This window comes from Kogia breviceps, chromosome 17 (assembly GCF_026419965.1).
Source record: "Kogia breviceps isolate mKogBre1 chromosome 17, mKogBre1 haplotype 1, whole genome shotgun sequence".
In the NCBI taxonomy this organism is placed as follows: domain Eukaryota; kingdom Metazoa; phylum Chordata; class Mammalia; order Artiodactyla; family Physeteridae; genus Kogia; species Kogia breviceps.
In genome coordinates, this window is record NC_081326.1 from 27,472,228 (window position 1) to 27,492,468 (window position 20,241).

General features: G+C 37.4%; 1 protein-coding gene across 1 annotated transcript in view; it reads right to left on the bottom strand.

Annotated features, from left to right (window-relative positions):
• CNGB3 (cyclic nucleotide gated channel subunit beta 3) overlaps positions 1-20,241 on the bottom strand; it is a 152,227-nt gene that overhangs the window by 60,423 nt on the left and 71,563 nt on the right. Inside the window, 6 exon segments of the mRNA XM_059043566.2 lie at positions 5,046-5,168; positions 5,904-5,968; positions 9,191-9,277; positions 12,000-12,050; positions 18,494-18,699; positions 19,586-19,714. Coding sequence (XP_058899549.1) covers positions 5,046-5,168; positions 5,904-5,968; positions 9,191-9,277; positions 12,000-12,050; positions 18,494-18,699; positions 19,586-19,714 — 661 coding nt within the window.

Sequence of the window (20,241 nt, forward strand, 5' to 3'; positions counted from 1 at the left end):
AGACATATATTTTCAGTTCTCTTGGGTAAATATTTAGGCTTGCAATTTTTGTTTTTAAGGTAGGTGTTATATTTAGTTGTAAAAAAACCTGTCAGATTTTTATCCCTCCAACAATGTATGAGTTACAGTTCCTTTAAAGTCTTACCCCATGACTTGGTACTGTCAGTCTTAATTTTAGCCATTGTGGTGGATGTGTAGTGGGACATGCAACTGTTAAAAGTACCGAATTTGAGGGCTTCCCTGGTGGCGCAGTGGTTGAGAATCCGCCTGCCGATGCAGGGGACACGGGTTCGTGCCCCGGTCCGGGAAGATCCCACATGCCGCGGAGCGGCTGGGCCCGTGAGCCATGGCCGCTGAGCCTGCGCATCCGGAGCCTGTGCTCCAGGAGCCTGTGCTCCACAACGGGAGAGGCCACAACAGTGAGAGGCCCGCGTACCACAAAAAAAAAAAAAAAAAAAAAAAAAAAAAAAAAAGTACCCAATTTGATACTTTATGAATGGACTTTTAAACTACTCCAATCCATCTTAGTTCTAGGTTTCTGTAAATTTGTCACTGAAGGCACCGAATATGGAGGAGAACGGTCTCATTAGAAGATAAACTCCTCAAAGACAGGTATTACACAATAGGAGCTTAATATATTTGTTAAATGACCTGAAAGAATAAGCGAAAGGTTATGCATACTTAGACTTAAGAACATAGGAAGGCTGTATCTGTGAGCACATCTATGCAATCCCCTTCCATACACGCTGCCAGCTGCCTTTCATCTCCCTTCTGGTCTACTGAATTCTGCTGTTCTGGAGAGATTTTGTTACATTTGTCTAAGTGTCTAGTGTAAAGACCGTTCTTTTTTTTTTTTTTGTCAGTGTCTGAACTGAAGTATCTCAGGGACCCTGAGTTAATACCTTCATCTACCCTGGTCTCATCTTCCTCCTGTGTAAAAAGAAGGCAGTAAGTTATCCTAAATTTCCCTAGCACTAAGATATGGACATTCTGACTCTTTCTCCATCCCATCTAAAGTCATGATTCCCATGACAAACTTGCTTGCTATTTTTACTCTTTCTTTTGACGGTCTATGTGTTAGGGACTGAGGCTAGGTATTTGCTAAGGTTTGTGCACACTGGGAAATTTATGTCAGAAAATAAATAAATTGGGGTATATATGGATTAAGGGACATTGGGAACATTTCTGGGTACCAAATAACCTTAACTACTTATGTTTTCCTTTTGAGCAAAGTAAGCCCTTTCCTACTTTGTCAAATTTCACAGTCAAATGAAGGATGCCATCTACTTAGTATAAATGAAACTGACTTCTTGTCTTCTATTGAAATGCACAGACATTATTATTCTGATGAGGATTAATAAAATAGTAATAAATGACTCATTTTAAATGCTCACAATGCTCCACTTATACCCCACAGTTGCTGCATAATTCTAACTAGGAGAAGGTTTACAAGTCCAGTGATTTCATAAGCAACCTTCAATTTATAGGTCATCAGAAACCATCACGAGGGTTAACTAAAAAAATGCTTTAAGCTTACATGGTCAAAGGGTAATATGGAATAATAGAAGGGGCAGGTGATGCTTAAAAACTGTGGGAAAATGTAAGTATGTTAGTAACTTCCATTTGAAAATTATCTTAAAATACATATAAATGCTGCTTTTAAAGACATTTTATTTGTAAGGGTGTGTCCATGACAGCTGGTAACAGGATTATTGGAACTTTGGTTTTGGGTGAGAACCATCCTGTCTAAAGGAGCAGAGAATGGGGGCTGTATCATACCAGTGCTGTGAAATGTATTGAGACTTGCTTTTCGGCCTAGAAAATGACCACTTTTTGTAATCATTCCACGAGTAATTAAGAAGAATGAGTGGTTTCTTTTTCCAAGGAGGAAATGCAGATGGCCTATAGATACATTAAAAGATGCTCAACATTGCTAATCATCAGGGAAATGTAAATCAAAACCACAATGAGATATCACCTCACACCTGTCAGAATGGCTATCATCAAAAAGAACACAAATAAATGTTGGTGAGGATGAGGAGAAAAGGGAACCCTTGTACACTGTTGGTGGTAAAGTAAATTGGTACAGCCATTGTGGAAAACAGTATGGAGGTTTCTCAAAAAGTTAAAAATAGAACTACCATATGACTCAGCAGTTCCACTCCTGGGCATATATCAAAAACAAAAACAAACACACTAATTCAAAAAGATACATGCACCCCAATGTTCATAGTAATGTTGTTTACAATTGCCAAGATATGAAAGCAGCCTATGTGTCCGTTAACAGATGAATGGAAACAGAAAATGTCACACACACACACACACACACACACACACACACACACACACAGGAATACTACTCAGCCATGATAAAGAATGAAATCTTGCCATTTGCAACAACATGGATGGACTTGGAGGGCATTATGCTAAGTGAAATAAGTCAGAGAAGACATACTATATGATATGTGGAATCTAAAAAGTACAACAAACTAGTGAATACAACAAAAAAGAAGCAGACTCACAGATATAGAGAACAAACTAGTGGTTACCAGTGGGGAGAGGGGAGGAGGGAGGGGCATTATAGGGGTGCGGAATTGAGAGGTACAAACTACTATGTGTAAAATAAGCTACAAGGATATGTTGTACAACACAGGGAATATAGCCAATATTTTACAATAACTATAAATGGAGCATAACTTTTAAAAATTGTGACTCATTATATTGTACAGCTGTAACATATAATATTGTACAGCAACAATAACTCAATAAAAAAATTAAAAAAATTAATGAGTGGTTTCTAATTCTTGGGTACAAAGTTCCATTTGTATTTGTTAAATCAAGCTTTTTAATGGGTTCTCAAATCTTTTATGTCTTTACTGATTGTTGCTTGATCTGTCAGTAGTTATGTGTTGATGTCTCACACTTTGATGGTGTATTTGCAAATTTCTCTTCCTTCTAATAATTTTTGCTTTATGAATTTCTTTGATTCATCATAAGTACTTTGCATTAGGTGCATGCACATTTAGAACTGGTAAATATTGATAGTGAATTGAAACTTTTACCATTATATGATAACCTTAATTTTCCCTAAAATAATTTTTGTTTTAAAGTCTATTTTGACTAGTATTATTTGACAGTCTCTTTTTGGTGGTGAATTTAATTCATATTAACTTATTCTGCTTATTGATATATTTTAAGTTGTTTCTACAAGCTTATCTTTTTTTTATTCTACTGATTCAGAAATTATCTTCTCTATTTCTGTTCCTTAGTGATTATCTTACCACTCTACTCCAGCTTCAGTACACACATTTGGTTTTTAGACTTTGGAGATTCCTTTTACTTTCTAGAGAGTTTAGCAATCATTGAAAACTGTTGTAATTATAATTTATATAGAAATGTATCTTATAACAAGTAATTACAATAACTAATACAACAAAAATTTCAAGTAGTTTATCTTCTTGTATTTTAGTGAGAGGGCTTTGAATATGTGGTCTGCACTGTAGCTGGAATTAGACATCTAAAATATTAGAACAATGTAGCTTCAGTTTCTTATGGGTTGAAGCTGAGGTTTCTTTCTTCTTGTTATAATACAGATTTGGTCATTCCTTCCTTTTTCCTTGACTCTCTCTCATACACTCACTATATGTTAGGTATTTAAAGAAGGCAAGTAGGAAGAGAGAGTAAAGAAACTGCCTTCCTGCCTTCTTTAAATACCTAACATATACTGAGTATATGTTATTTACTTAATGATGTTCTAGGCACTGGGAACAAGATATATTCTCTAGAAATGCTGCAGAAAGGCATCCAGGTATGAAAAGAGAAATAGCTCCACTTTTTCTGGATGGCAACTGTATATTATTTTGCTAATTTGATAAAAAACACTTATCAGACTTATGGGTCTAATGATGTTGAATTACATACTTCTAGGCAATATTTAATATAGTTGGTATCTTACTCAGTTTTCTTTGTAGTTATTTATATTAAACTAAATACATATTTAATTCACATTCTAAAGGAAATTACTTATAGATTTGGTTATACACGTTCTTCTTGGTGTGTGTGTGTGTGTGTGTGTGTGTGTGTGTGTGTGTGTGTGTATTTCCCCGATCAGTGGGCCTTCTGACTTTAAATTTTTAAAATTAGTTCTGGTTAAAAGTTCAAAAAATGTTATAATCCATCATTCAGATCCTGCTCATTCTAGCTAGGGTGTAATTTTGTGAGATATGTTTACTCTTTTTGCTCTATCCTATAATTGCTTTCCTTCCCAAGGCTGCTGTGAGTTGCCCTTCAAAGTCATGCTGGGACCTGTTATTTTCCAGTAAGGACATTGCTTTATAAAGGCTCAATGTCATTTCACTGGAGCAGAAAGTTAATGGAGTCTACTTTATGCCAGGCCTTTGTATCTACCAAAAGGAAATTTCACCATTAAATAACTCAGTTGCCATTAATGAGCCCTGATTCGACTGTACTAAAATTTTCAGACAATCTTTTATTCTCAGGGTACTTGCATATCTAATTGTCAAGTTTAGTATATGATCCTTGTTACTCTGTAAGTGTTTAATTGAGTTGGTGGTTATAGCTGACTCATAAACCCATAAAGCTCTTCAGTGGTAAACTAATTAGCCACTGCATCTGCCCTCCAAATAATTAACATTGTTCATTACTAACAATCAGCATAGCAGTTATTATAAGTTACCTTACCACTCAGCTGTCTAAAGCAGAGGCTTTCAAAACTTTTTTGTTCATGATCCTGAGTAAGAAATGCATTTTACAGGTTAATCCAGGACACACACACACACACACACACACACACACACACACACACACACCCTACTCGGAACGACAGACTTGGATATTTTCTATTCTGTCCTCCTCTATTCTATCCTCTTTCACTTAAAAACATATTGACCTACTAATAAAGAGTTTTTACTGCCCATTAATGGATTGTGATTTACAGTTTCAAAAAGCACTAGCTTAAGAAAGCTCACACTGAAACATAAAATTAAGAAGAATCAATAAATGTTTCCTTCAAAATTAAAACTTACTTGTTTCCTTCACCATCATACACCCATATAGTAGTTCCAATTCCTTCATAGTTTGAAGCCCAATAATACATACAGGCATTCATGTGCAGAGTAAAGAGCAAGTATCCAGTTGTTCGAATGACTCTGACAAGGAGAATAAATGCAAAGTAAGACTCATGTTTTCCTGGAATACCGCCTATTTTAACATTTTCTTTTCCTTAAAGTCTCTGCTGAATCTCCTTGCTTTAAATTTGTGAACTGTTAACTCTCATTAGCACAATATAAAATGATGGTGCCTTCAGCTGTTTTCTGACTACAGTGTCTTGACTGGGACTGACAGAGTAGAAAAAAAAAAAAATCCTCTCTTTTCACAAATGGTATGAGTCAACTCCCTGAAAGATATCCCTCCAGGGTCACCTCTCCACTTTGAGTCCCATAAAATATACCATGCTGATTTCACTGGATATCTCTGAAAAGCTCATGGGATTTTATGCTATGATTAACTGACTAGAGGTCTCTGGGCAAATTAAGTTCAGAACAGCAAATGAATGAAAATTCAGATTAGAATGAATTGTCATGAGAGAGATGTAAAAACTTGTGAAAGAGCATGTTTCTCTGTCCTTGTTCTGACTGAAGCAGATAATACGTCCTCTTTTTCAGTCTTGTATTCTTCTAAAATCTAATATAATTTTCATACTTTTATCTCACTTCAAAATGTTCAAGTCTACTTTAGAACACAACCCAATATTTTACATAGCCCCAAATCTGAGATTATTCCCTTCTCTTTTGCAGGGAGGCCATATTCTTTGCAAGTCCTGTCTAAAATATTTCACCATGGCTCTCTCTCCCAGCCCTGAAGTACATTGAGTTATACTTTACCTGTAGATATAGGCCTTGTTCATTATAGACTCTAGGTGATGATTAAACTCAAAAAATGAAGTGTACTATGTAGAAAACAAGCAAAAGAAACCCAAAAGTGCATTAGTCTTAAATACATCTATTGTATTTAAATAAAACAATATAAAATAGACTTTATTTGTTACTGAAAATAATTCTATTCATGTCTTAAAAAACTAAGGTCTGTCAGTGGTATTTTCTTCTGGGTAGTGCATTTTAACAAGATGCCAAACTTCCAGAGCTTCTTGCTTTATTTTATTTCTACCCTTTAGTTATAGTCTTATTTGTAATGCTTGTTGAAAATCAAGCTTAAAAGCATTTCTTTCCTTTTTTTTCTTTTTTAAAGCATGTAGTAGAACTTTATTTTACAATAATTAAAAATCATACCTCCCCCCAAAACATAAGTAAAATAGTAAAAGCGTAATAAAATACATTGAAATCATAAATAGGTGTTAAGTCCTGTTGCTCAACACTAGCATTGTTTTTAAGCAAGTTGCATTAAATGTGTATTTATTTCAACAAAATTTAAAGTCCAGTTAATATTAGCATTTGTTATCTATTCTTGACATTGTTCAAAGACATAGAGAGTTTATATGCATCTAATCCAAACAGTTGCTATTTGCCTCAAGGTTTTCTTCTGCTTACACCCACTTCTATAGCAACAGATACTCCCTACATGCACTCTTACCCCCTACTTTCTCTTTTTAATGTATAGGCTGTAAAATGCAAGAGCAAGAGCATGAAATCCAGAGGCAAACACCAATCTCCTCTCTGCCATTTATTAACTGTGCGACCTTGGAAAAGTCACTTAATATTTCTGTACTTTGGTTTCCTCATCTGTAAATTGGGGACAATAAGAGAATGTACTTAGACTCATAGGATCTTACAGATAGGAAGGGCTATTAGAGATTATTTAGTTCAAAATTTCTTCCAATGTAGATAAGACTGTAATAGAACATTTGGAATTAGAAAACAGCTATAATAGCAATGACTATTTAACTAGAAATATACACAAATGATTTGTTTTTCCAGAATTCCTGAGTAGGAAACATCCATTAAGCATTCAGATTAAGATAATTTCAATTTGTGCTAACTTGTTTATTGTGCTCTTAACAGAAGTCTTCACAAAGGCACATTTTAAAATTTAGCTTACATGTTCACTGTAGAGAAAATTTATATATATATATATATATATATATATATATATATATATTTGCGGTATGTGGGCCTCTCACCGCTGTGGCCTCTCCCGTTGTGGAGCACAGGCTCTGGACGCGCAGGCTCAGCGGCCATGGCACACGGGCCCAGCCGCTCCGCGGCATGTGGGATTCTCCCGGACCGGGGCACGAACCCACGTCCCCTGCATCGGCAGGCGGACCCTCAACCACTGCACCATCAGGGAAGCCCCCCAAAATTTATATTCTTAATTTGTTTTCTCATATATAATTTGGAGATAAGTAAACGATATTTTCCCTAGAGAACTGCACATTAAAATGACACACTTATGTGAAGATGACTGGACTGCGGAGCTATGTAAAGAAGATTAATGTTGGCTTTCAGGATCTCCTATATTATAAAAAAAACTACCTAATATAGTGAGTAGGTTTTTGGACGCTGAAGGGACACAGAGATGGGGTGTGAAGAGTTAGCATTTTATAAATTTTTATTATAATGCCAAACACTCAAATCCATAGGAACCTGAGTCTCTCTCAAAGTTGGTTGCCTCTGAGCAGTGGCCTCCAGAAACGTCCATTCTACACTAGAAATTTGAGGACGGATGGCCAGCCCACCAAGCTGCTGGGAATGTTAAATTCTGCTTAATCTAGACCTACATTCTGTGGTCAAAACAGAAGTCTCTAGACCTGTCTTGGATGGACATAGAGTAAGGTCCCTCTTGACTTGGAAAAATCATGGGTGTGGAAGGGAAGCTCCTTCACCCTGAAGCTTATTTGCCCATCTGATTATAGTAAGGAATTTGGAGTTAGAAAAATATTGATAGAATCCAGATACTGCCACTCACCGGAGTGTGTCTGGACGATTTTTTTACCCTGCTAATTCTCATTTCCCTCATCTCTAAAATGAGGTTGTTTGGAGGAATAAATGAGATAATGAATACGAAGTTTAACAAAGTATGTAGCTACAAGTATGTATTCAACAAATATCAGCTGCAGCTGTATTAGGATCCCCCAAGCCTCCAGGTTATGTCATCTTGTCTTCCCAAGGTGTCAAAGTGATAACCACCTAAAACTGATAAAATCTTTGGTGTTCCTTTTAAGAAGGCTGTCTTTGGAAATACAAGCTATCATTGCTATTATTAAACATTTATATGAAATTTCACATCCTGACTCTCCTCAGATTCCTCCTAGGTATCGGATAAAGCTATGAGTTATAAAATATTTATGTCTTAGAATCTTTTTGAATAGGTAATACTTTCACATAGTTCAAAAACAATAGGAAACGTATACCTTCATAGTCTTTTCTCCTATTCCTGCCTCTACCCATCCTGCTTTTCCCTCCAGCTTCCCATTCTTACCTCAGTTAACCACTTTTATTAGATTTTTGGGGTAGTCTTCCACTGTTGATGTAATATAGAAAAATAGAATATTTTCCCCTTTCTGTTACAAAAGTTAGTATTGTTCTGTAAACTGTTCTGTAACTAGCTTTTTTTTTTTTTTAACTGAGCATTTTTTCTTGGAGGTCTTTTATAGAAAACTTCCTCTTTATTTTTGCATTACCAAGTACTCTATAGATATACTGCAATGTATTTAACTATTTCCCTCTTGATGGACATTTGAGTTGTATCTAAGTATATAAATAATTTTGTTATGCAAAACTGTGCTTGCATTTTTCTATAATTATAGAATTTTTGATGAGTGAGATAACTTAGAGGTCATGTAAACTAATACCCTCATTTTACAGCCAGTATTGCAGGCATTCAGTGACTATGTAATAAATAGTGACAAATGGAACAGAATAAAATTATAAAATATTCATTGTAATTATAGCTGTATTTTGAAATACAAAAGCATTCCTATTTTAAGTTATAAAAATAGCTGTTATGAGATATAGACTCAAAACAACCAAAAGCAACTTCCATTACTAGAAATAGGGATGTTTTTCCTTCATTCAACTTTTAAAATTCTTAGCATTCATGAGGGCATAAAAATGGAGGACAGTTTGGGAAAAATTAAGAATATGATACTTTTAGGATATTTTAAAGTACTTTGAGATTTCCATTATTATAAGACAGTTAAGTATAGTTATCTTACCTTTAACATCCTATTTGTCCTAAATATTGGATTAAACCCAAAGAAGAGGTAGAAAACGTCAAATGGCATTATTGATGCCACATCCAACTGTTGGAAGAACACATTCACAATTATGTTGTGTTTACATGCTTTTTAGGACATGAATTGATTTATACCAATGTATGTAAAGGCTGACCAGTCACCATGATTTATTTGTTGCTTAATACAAAATTGCCTTCAGTTTCATATGCATGGTGTCACTGAAAGTTGTATTAGCGCCCTGAAAACAAGAACACTACTTCATAGCCTACTTCCAGTGAATTTCACTTCCAGCTTCATGCATCTGATCTTGGCTTAGGCACTGCATTTTCTGGGATTTTGTTGAGCTGTCACATATATTTAAGAGATGGCATGGTTGCTACTGTTAAAATACATTTTAATAGTGTTTTAAACTTGGGGCTTTTGGACTGAAACTCAAGTCCATTCTTGATTTTATGTGAAACAATTGGGCATTCATTGTAGTGATATATTTTTATGTTTCAGGCAATTCTCCAGTGTTCAGGGCTAATTATATTGTTGGTGGTTCATCCAGACTCTTCAGTTCTTTCTACTACTGTCTACTTTGTATCATATTGTTAACAATAAACTGCTGTGAACATATCTATCAGAGACTGTACAGGCTAACAGAGAGGAGATGAAAGAAGTCAGTCCCATTTACAATTATCAGTTCTGATGGGAGAAGGTATTGAAAGTACTATTATAGCTAAAGATAATATATTTTAAATTTGTGATGTATTTAAATCATTCTGGACTTCCATTACTCTGGTAATTGTGACAGCATAACATTTTCATACTTACTGATTGCAATGATAACAATAAAAAATTCTTTTACATAAGACAATTATTCATTTTCATTATTTTTTACGTCATCTTGAAAAATAGGGTACATTAAAAAAAACATTTAATTTATTTAAGACAATTAAGAGGAGTTAAGAGTTTTGTGTAAGGCCATACATGTGAAGAAAGTTGAGGTGATTAATTGTGTAATACAATCTCAAAACCTAATGCTATTGAAAAGGAATGGGACTTTCAGTTTGAATGAACACATATTGGCTACTATAAAAAAATTACTTACTAAAATAATTGGCTTAAAAATTGCATAATATCATCAAACTTCATTGATTTTACCCTACAGATATTGAGCCTCATAACAAGTTGAGAGGTACACAGAGCAGTTACTAAAATAATGTCTTATTAATAAGGAAGCAGGAGCACAGAGCTGTTGATTTGTCTAGTGCTATTTTAGGATCCAATTGCTCAAATAGTCACTTGACTTTTCTATGCAGACAGTTATTAATCATGTTTGATATTAATACATTAATGTGGATTTGTATAGATAGAGATGATTTACTTCTCAATGAATTGTAGAAAATTGAATTAAGTACTGGCCAACACTGTACTCTGTACAAGGAACTTTGCAAAGCATGTGGGGGTTGAAACAGAAGTAAGATATTGTTTCTGTCCACAAGAAGTTAATCTAATGGTGGAATAACCAAGAGCAGAAATAGCTATAATACAATGCCATAAGACATACAGGATGTGCTAAGGAAATTCAAAAGGCATGACTGCAGTTAAATAAATGTAAAAGTTTACATTTATGAACCCAAATTAAATATATGAGTTAAGTTGCCCTTATTCAAATTCAAGAAAGTGATTAAGTGTTTGGAATAAGGTCTGTGGCACTTACAAAACTTTTCATCCTCTTTGTAGAGTTCATCAAAGTAGTTTAGATCTTTTATGAATATGTCTAAGTATGTGGTAGTTTTTTACAGAGAAAATTAGTTGGAGATAAAAACGAATTGAAAGGAATTTTAATCACCATAGATCGCCAGTAGGGACAATTTGGCACCTAAGCCCAGATTTGTATTTTTAACAAAATTTGAGGCCACTAAATTGTTGTCCTTGAAATGGGAGGTTGGAGTTCACTCATACAGATTGGGTAACCTTGGAACACCCTCAAATCTCTGCCTATTTCTCGAGGTTAGGAGGAACAATAAAAGATAATAAAGTACTTTGTAAATAATTATGGGTGAAAACACTACACATGGGTGAAAAAATAATATTATACTGTATTTGAGAAAAGGAAGATGCCATGTTATCTAAATACTTGCTTTTTTTTTTTCTCTGTATGCCATTCTAACAATTTCCAGTGGTTTTATTTTTAAAATTTTTTTATTAAAAAATTTTAAAAAATTTCATATTGGAGTATAGTTGATTAACAATGTTGTGTTAGTTTCAGGTGTATAGCAAAGTGATTCAGTTATACATATACATGTATCTATTCTTTTTCAAATTCTTTTTCCATTTAGGTTATTACAGAATATTTAGCAGAGTTCCCTGTGCTATACCATAGCATATATTTTGCTTATATGAACAAGAAAGAAATAGGAGTAGAAACAATTTTTTGGTAGATTTTACATCATCATGCTACATGAATTGGAGGCTAGAATTATGTAAGGACAAGACAAAATACACCCCATACTCCTTTGCTGACATTTAAATTGGAATTTAAATGTGAGCACTAAGATTTTGTTCTGCCTAGTAAAGACCCATATATTGAATTACACTTTGCACATACTAGGAAGTATATTGTATACTTAATGAGAAGCAAAAACTCTGCTTAATAAAACTTCACCTGTATACACTTTGTTACAAAGACTACAATTTTTAAAGGAAGCAGATTTTTTTTTTGGTAGAAATTTATAGATGGAACTTAAAGTCAAAATGGTAATGGATTAGTTGAACAATTTTGGAATTGTAAGTCACCTACCTGAAATTTTGTAGAACTCCTGTAGTGTCTCTTTAGTTCATTTGATTCCACCTGAAATATGTTATATTTATAATTCATATTAATTTTAGCCAATTTCTTTAAACATTTTCTCACTTTAAAAATATTTATAGCTATTTCTTGCTATTAGTTCCTTCTAACATCAGCCTATAAATATGCTCTATCTTCCCATATCATAAATCAAAAAACCTTCCTTGACTTTGTTGTCTTTTTGTATTGCTCTAATTGTCACACTAATGCTTCTTAAGAGAGTTATCTACCTTGCTTTGCTCCACATCCTTCTTTCATATTTATTCTTCAACTCACGGCAATTTTGGTGGTGATTTGACTTTTGCTCACTTCTCTTATTCCATCAAGACTACCATTGTGAAAGCCACGAATAACCTCCTAATGATCATACCCAGGGAATCCTTTATATACTAACGTTCTTTTATGGCACTCACCACGTTTTGAAATCACACATATATGTCTTGGCCCATTTATTTAAGATCAGTCTACTCCATGAAATGGTAATCTATCTCAGGACAGAGTTGATTTTGTTTGGCAACTGTATATAACTGGTGACTATAATATATTAAAAGCCCAATAAATATTTGAGTGGATGAATAGGTAAAGGCATGAAGAGATGAGTAAAACTTTTGAAGCATTTGACTATTTGGGGACAATTTTGTCCTTGGAACTTTCTCTTTCCAAAGAATCTGTAATGCCATTCTTGGTTTACTTTACTTCCTCAGTTCCAGGGGTGCTCTTACCCCTGCTCTTACATTGCTAGGCTGTGTGTTTCTCTGTCTCCTCATTTTGGTTAACTTACCGTTTTGGGGTCTCCTTTTCAGAGGCTGCAGTTTCATAGTTTCCATTGTTTTTGGTGTCTGCCCCCAGTGGGTAAGGTTTGTTCAGTGGGTTGTGTTGACTTCTTGGTGGAGGGGACTTGTGCCTGTGTTCTGGTGGATGAGGCTGGATCTTGTCTTTCTGATGGGCAGGACTGCATCAAGTGTTGGATTTTGTGGTTTTTGTGACCTTATTATGATTTTAGGCAGCCTCTCTGCTAATGGGTGGGGTTGTGTTCCTGTCTTGCTATTTGTTTGGTGTAGGGTGTCCAGCACTGTAGCTTGCTGGTTGTTGAGTGGACCTGGGTGTTAGCATTGAGATGGAGATCTTTGGGAGAGCTTTCGCCATTTGATATTACGTGGAGCTGGGACGTCTCCTGTGGACCAATGTCCTGAACTTTGCTCTCCCAACTCAGAGGCACTGGCCTGACAACTGGTTGGAGCACCAAGACCCTGTCAGCCACACATTACAGAAGAAAAGGGAGTGAAAAAGAAAGAAAGAAAGCAAAAATAAAATAAAATAAAATAAAGGTGTTAAAAGAAGAATAGGGGCTTCCCTGGTGGCACAGTGGTTGAGAATCTGCCTGCTAATGCAGGGGACACAGGTTTGAGCCCTGGTCTGGGATGATCCCACATGCTGCAGAGCAACTAGGCCCATGAGCCACAACTACTGAGCCTGAGCATCTGGAGCCTGTGCTCCACAACAAGAGAGGCCATGATAGTCAGAGGCCCACACTGCGATGAAGAGTAGCCCCCGCTTGCCACAACTAGAGAAAGTCCTCACACAGAAACGAAGTCCCAACACAGCCAAAAATAAATAAATAAACAAATATGGGGTTTAAAAAAAAAAAGAATAAAAAAGTTAGTAAAAATAAAAAAATTAAAAAGTAATAACAGAAAAAGAAAGAATGAGCAATGAAACCAAAAAACAAATCCACCAATGATAACAAGTGCTAAAAACTATACTAAAATAAAAAAAAAGAAAACCCCCCAAAACAAAAATGGACCAACAGAACCATAAGACAAATGGTGGAAGCAATGCCATACAGACAGTCACACAAAGAAGCATAAACACTCAGAAAAAGAGAAAAAGGGAAAAAAAAATATATGTATATGTAAAACAAAGGAAGAGAGCAACCAAATGAATACACAAATCTACCAATGATAACAAACTGTAAATACTAAACTAAGATACACATAAAACCAGAAACAAACTAGATGCAGACAGCAAACCCCAAGTCTACAGTTACTCCCAAAGCCCACCGCCTCAATTTAGGGATGATTTGTTGTCTATTCAGTTATTCCACAGATGAAGGGTACATCAAGTTGATTATGAAGATTTAATCCGCTGCTCCTGAGGCTGCTGGGAGAAATTTCCCTTTCTCTTCTTTGTTCGCACAGCTTCTGGGGTTCAGCTTTGGATTTGGCCCCTCCTCTGACTGTAGGTTGTCTGAGGGTGCCTGTTCTTCACTAAGACAGGACGGGGTTAAAGTAGCAGCTGATTAGGGGGCTCTGGAGCATTGAGGCTGGGGGGAGGGAGGGATATGGAACACGGGGTGAGTCTGTGGTGGCAGAGGCTGGCATGACATTGCAACAGCCTGGGGTGCTCAGTGTGTTCTCCCAGGGAAGTTGTCCCTGGACCACGGGACCCTGGCAATGGCGGGCTGCACAGGCTCCCAGGAGGGGAGGTGTCAATAGTGACCCGGGCTTGCACACAGGCTTCTTGGTGGCTGCAGCAGCAGCCTTAGCTTTTCATGCCTGCCTCTGGTGTCCGTGCTGATAGCCGCGGCTCACACCCATCTCTGCAGCTTGTTTAGGCAGTGCTCTGAATCCCCTCTTCTCACGCACCCTGAAACAATGGTCTCTTGCCTCTTAGGCAGTTCCAGACTTTTTCCTGGACTCCCTCCCAGCTAGCTGTGGCACACTAGCCCCCTTCAGGAACCCCAGTCCTCTCCCTGGGATCTGACCTCTGAAGCCCAAGCCTCAGCTCCCAGCCCCCACTCACCCCAGCAGGTGAACAGACAAGCCTCTCGGGCTGGTGAGTGCTGGTAGGCACTGATCTTGTGTGCAGGAATCACTCTGCTTTGCCCCTTGCACCCCTGTGGCTGCGCTCTCCTCTGTGGCTCCGAAGCTTCCCCCCTCCGTCACCCTCAGTCTCCACCCACAAAGGGGCTCCTAGTGTGTGGAAACCTTTCTTCCTTCACAGCTCCCTCCCACTGGTGCAGGTCCCATCCCTATTCTTTTGTCTCTGTTTTTTTCTTTTTTTTTTTGCCCTATCCAGGTACGTGGGGAATTTCTTGCCTTTTGGGAGGTCTGAGGTCTTCTGCCCGCGTTCAATAGGTTTTCTGTAGGAGTAGTTCCACATGTAGATGTATTTCTGATGTATTTGTGGGGAGGAAGGTGGTCTCCACTTCTTACTTCTCTGCCATCTTGAAGGTCTCTCTGTAGGTACTTATTTTTAGTATGTAACCCTATTTAATTCTCTCTGTCTCTTTTAAGCCTCATTATTATGCAGGCAACATTTATTCTGAGGAAGTTTACTTTAGAAAGGTATGATAATTGCACTTAAATCTTTTTCAAACAGATAGACTTTGAAGACCCTCATCTAAGGTATTATTATATTTATTTATTGTTTACCTTTTCTTTTAAATAATTCATAGAAACTCCATAATTTCACATAGAACAGATATAAATGTTTCAAAATAATAATATCATATAATACAACTAAAAAGGTAGATTAAACTGTTATTCAAGGAAAGAAAATCCTTGAATCAAGATTGCCATTCATTCACTCCTTCAAACATTTTTGAGTATACCCTCTGATTTCCTAGGATAAATAGGGAAATGAATTGAATACCGTCCCTACTCTCAAGAAACTTATTATCAGGTAAGAAAGCGAGCTACCTATACAAATAGGAGACAAGAAGAAGATAGTGTGTTGACATTCATTCATTTGATTCAGTCAGCAATTCACTGCTCATCTTCTAGAAGCCAGGCCCTAGGCTAGATGTTCACATTGTCTTACTTAATCTTCACAATAAGTTTATGAGGGGGGTGGTACTAGTTCTATTTTACGGATGACAAAGATAGTACCCAATGAAAAGGTAAATTTATTTTTCTCAAGTATTGCTGTAAGTTAATTTCAGAGGCGAAATTTGACCCTGGGCTATTTGTTTCTGCTACATCATAGTGAACTTAATTGTTATTTAACAATTAAATAACAGAAGTGTGAGTAAAATGTGCAGAGCACAGAGAAGGGAGTTGTTAATTTTCTCTAGGTCAGTTTATAATTAATAGCTAAAGGACCAAAAGCAGTTGACTATAATGGCAGGCCTGATAGACGTGGTCACTAGAAGGCTCTGAGCATTTCCATGGATCATTGTGATTGGCAGTCTTAGCAAAGTGCTGTGGGTGCAAGTCTCATATCTACATAACCTCCATGGTGTCATTCCCAGCTCTATTCCTGCTGTCTATAAAGGACATTTTAAATAAGAGACTCCTTTTGTTGGTCCTTGAATCAAAATTCTGTTCTCTGTGCAGCAGCATTCTCAGAAAAAAAGATACTGCACATAAATGCTGTGGAAAACTTGTAAACCCTCCCAATTCCCTCTGTTGTGGCCTCCAGCACCTCAACCTGGTATCTGTTTTCCCTCAAGCCCTTGCGGAATTGATATTTCCATCCTCCAGTTCTGGAATATCTGTCAACTATATGTATTTAATAAACATTTGTTGAATGAATGGATGAATGAATAATTTGATGGTGTAAAACAAAGTTTGCATAGATAGCTAAATGTAGAGAGACTTTCAGGTTGGGTACTCAATTTGCATAGTCCTTTTAGCAAAATGTAATCAAGTTTCAAAGTCTAAAACTACCTACTCTACATTAAAGAAACCATTAAACTTCATTTGAACGAACAAAGCAATTAGTTCCTGCTCTATGTTTGTAGCTTGTGATAATGCATTTTAAATCGAGCCCATTGAGTGTGTTTTTATTGGTTATTTTTCTTGGTTTTCACACTCCATTGTGTGCAAAGACCTCGTAGAAAATTGAAAATAAAAGAGTCTCCTTACTGATTTTGTCATTTTCCATTTGTCAAACATTGACAAACATTTCTCCCCCTTTTGTGCATCTAATGGAGGTTGAAATTAGTGCCCCCTTTTTTGGGTGTTATTTCTTATTTGTACACATCATCTTCATTCATCAAACTGCCAGTGAATTTAGGGGATCATGCTGGTGAGTTAACTAATACTCTGAAGTCCACACAAGGAATATTTTGAAGAGATTTTTGCTATAGCTTTAGCTCTTGCCTTTAGAATTTCTTCCTAGAAAAGATTTCAAATATAGGGGGCATTCCTCAACACATAATATTTTTTAAAGAAAAAAATAACCTAAACTCCTTTCAGCTTTTTGATAACTTAAAATCATCTGGAGATTCAAAAGAAAATATTCAGGAGATTAAGGAGACTACCTCTCTTCTTCAAAAACATATATGGGGCTTCCCTGGTGGCACAGTGGTTGAGAGTTTGCCTGCCGATGCAGGGGATGCGGGTTCGTGACCCGGTCTGGGAGGATCTCACGTGTCAAGGAGCGGCTGGACCCGTGCCCCATGGCCGCTGAGCCTGCGTGTCTGGAGCCTGTGCTCCACAACGGGAGAGGCCACAGCAGTGAGAGGCCCATGTACTGCAAAACAAGCAAACAAACAAAAACATATATAAACCCAAGGTGCCATACACTTGGTTGCTCTGCTCTTCCTACTTTGACATTGGAGGATCTGTTCCATGCAGCCCTCACTGCGACTGTGATGAGGATATCACAGTGGACATCAGTTGGAAAGGAAGCATTGTTTTAGTTATCTGGGGAAGGGCCCGGGGATGGAGTGCAGGGTATAAGAGACTGTACGATTTGAGTGTGTACTTGTGAAAACATAGTCTTCTCTTGCTGTCTTAGATCGACTGGATTGGCTCTGAAATTCCCTCAACAGTGAGAGTAAATCCAGGAGAAGATGATTTCTCCTAAGGGTAAGAATGATATTTCTGAAGTGGACAAAACACTGCATTTGATGATGAGGAATGGGGTGTGATGAATCTGGAAAGTGAAGAGTCAAAATAAGATAGGCACCAGACACAGTTCCAGTCACCCTACCTGCATTAATTCATTCAGTCTTCTCATCAGTATTATTGTTATTCTCATTTTTATTTTTTTGCGGTACGCGGGCCTCTCACTGTTGTGGCCTCTCCCATTGCGGAGCACAGGCTCCGGACGCACAGCCTCAGCGGCCATGGCTCACGGGCCCAGCCGCTCCGCGGCATGTGGGATCTTCCCGGACCGGGGCACGAACCCGCGTCCCCTGCATCGGCAGGCGGACTCGCAACCACTGCGCCACCAGGGAAGCCCTATTCTCATTTTTAAAATGAGGAAACTAAGGCACAGGGAGATGCATGGTCCCCAGCACTGGTGAGTGCTCAGTGGTTGTTTTGTTATTGTGGTTGTTATTATTATTGTTATTATACTGGTGGTTCCAGTGGTTAAAGACCCATACATGCAGACAATCAGTCAGACATTAAATAACACAATGCTGTTAATTTGTTTTTTTGTAGTTCAATCTGATATTCCTTTGTCAGTTTGTGCTTCTCCCGAGCCCTACTTACTATTATGTCTCCTCCTCTGGGCTGGAGTCTGGGCTGGATTAACAGCAAATCGAAAAGGTAGATGGTATCACATATGATGTCCATAATAAGCCAGTAGCGTGCGTTGTTTGGTGTTTGATATGGGAAGATGATGTGCAGCGGTATAAACCAGCAGTTCCAGTTAAAGGCAATGGTGACAAGTAAGAGCCACAGGAGATAGAATCGATCTAGAAAAACAGCGACTGGAGTAATCCACATGGCATGTAAAAAACATTAAAATAATTCTGTTGCTTAGTTTGGTAAAGTTGGGGCACTACTTTCTGGAGATAAGCAATTTGTATAAGAGACTCTGTTTAAAACATTCAGCAGAATTCTGCCCCTAGAGCCGAGGCACTGGGGTTTATGAGGGATAAGTCATCTTATCAGCTTTTCTGACATTAGAGAGTGATCTTCCTGTCTCGTAGAGAAGTGGTCACTGAGTCTGTCCCCATGAGTGACCGTACTATTTAGATCAGGAGAGGGGAACCCAAGGAAAAGTCAGAGGTACCGTGTTCAGGAGAACTGACTCAAAGGGCTTTATGCTGGTTGGTAATTAAGCTGCAGGATCACCCAGGGCTTGTGAGCCAAAGGCCACATCTTGCCCACAGGGGTGTGACTGAAGTGGGGAGGGGGCAAATCAGCCAGTGAAGGCAGTCCATGACCCTGCACACAGGGCTTTCCTCTGCCCAAGGGAAGCTGTAGGAGGGGATTTGTTCAATTGGATTAATTAATAATGTGAAGCCATGGAAGAAGGCAGACATTTTATAATGATTTTTTTTGGGGGGGACAGTGTTCAGTGAACATATTACTTAATGCTCTGGGACTTCTTTTAGAAGTTAATTAGGGGCAGGACAGGCCCTGGACTATTTAAAAAACACATAGGAATATTTTTATCTCTTATCTTCACTGGAAAGGGGAAAACAACACATTGCAGATAATACAGTTTAAATTCTGCTTTCTAGATAGGTTCAGAACACTGGCTAGAGAAAATGGAAGTCATTTGTGACTTTGGGTTTCAGGGGTTCTTGGTAATAGCCAGCCCTCCCACTGAGAGAGTCCACCCTTTGATGGTACCTGTGTATGAATCTATGCTTTTTGGAGGTCTGATTCGCTTTAGGTACTCTGTCAGAGGCACCTTTTGATAATGTTCTTCTTTTAGTTTAGCACTGCTTTCTTGTGTTGATGATACAACTGTGGGCTTTGCTTTATAGGAAAAAAGAGATGAAAACATTTTTAAGAGGTTAGGTTAGCTTAATGAGAAAAAAGCTTGGATTTCTTGGAATCAAAACATTCCAAAATCTTCCCCTCTCAATACAGGCAGATGAGGCATTTCATGACATTTAAAATATTGCCATTTGTGAAAATATCCAAGTAATGAAAACATCAACATTTGGAAATAAATAGCAGGTTTAAAGTTTAAATTAAGTGTCCCAAAGATGTTACAAATAGGATATTTTAAATATAATTTCATTCCCACATATTTTGGAGCATAAAGAGTTAGTGCTTTGGATTTACATTGAACAGAAACATTACAAATGTGCACCATTCCACAGGTTTCAGTTTCATGCTTCTTTTTTTTTTTTAAGTCTTTATTGAATTTGCTACAATACTGCTTCTGTTTTATGTTTTGGTTTTTTGGCCACAAAGCATGTGGGACTCAGCTTCCTGACCAGGGATTGAACTGGCACCCCCTGCATTGGAAGGCAGAGCCTTAACCACTGGACCACCAG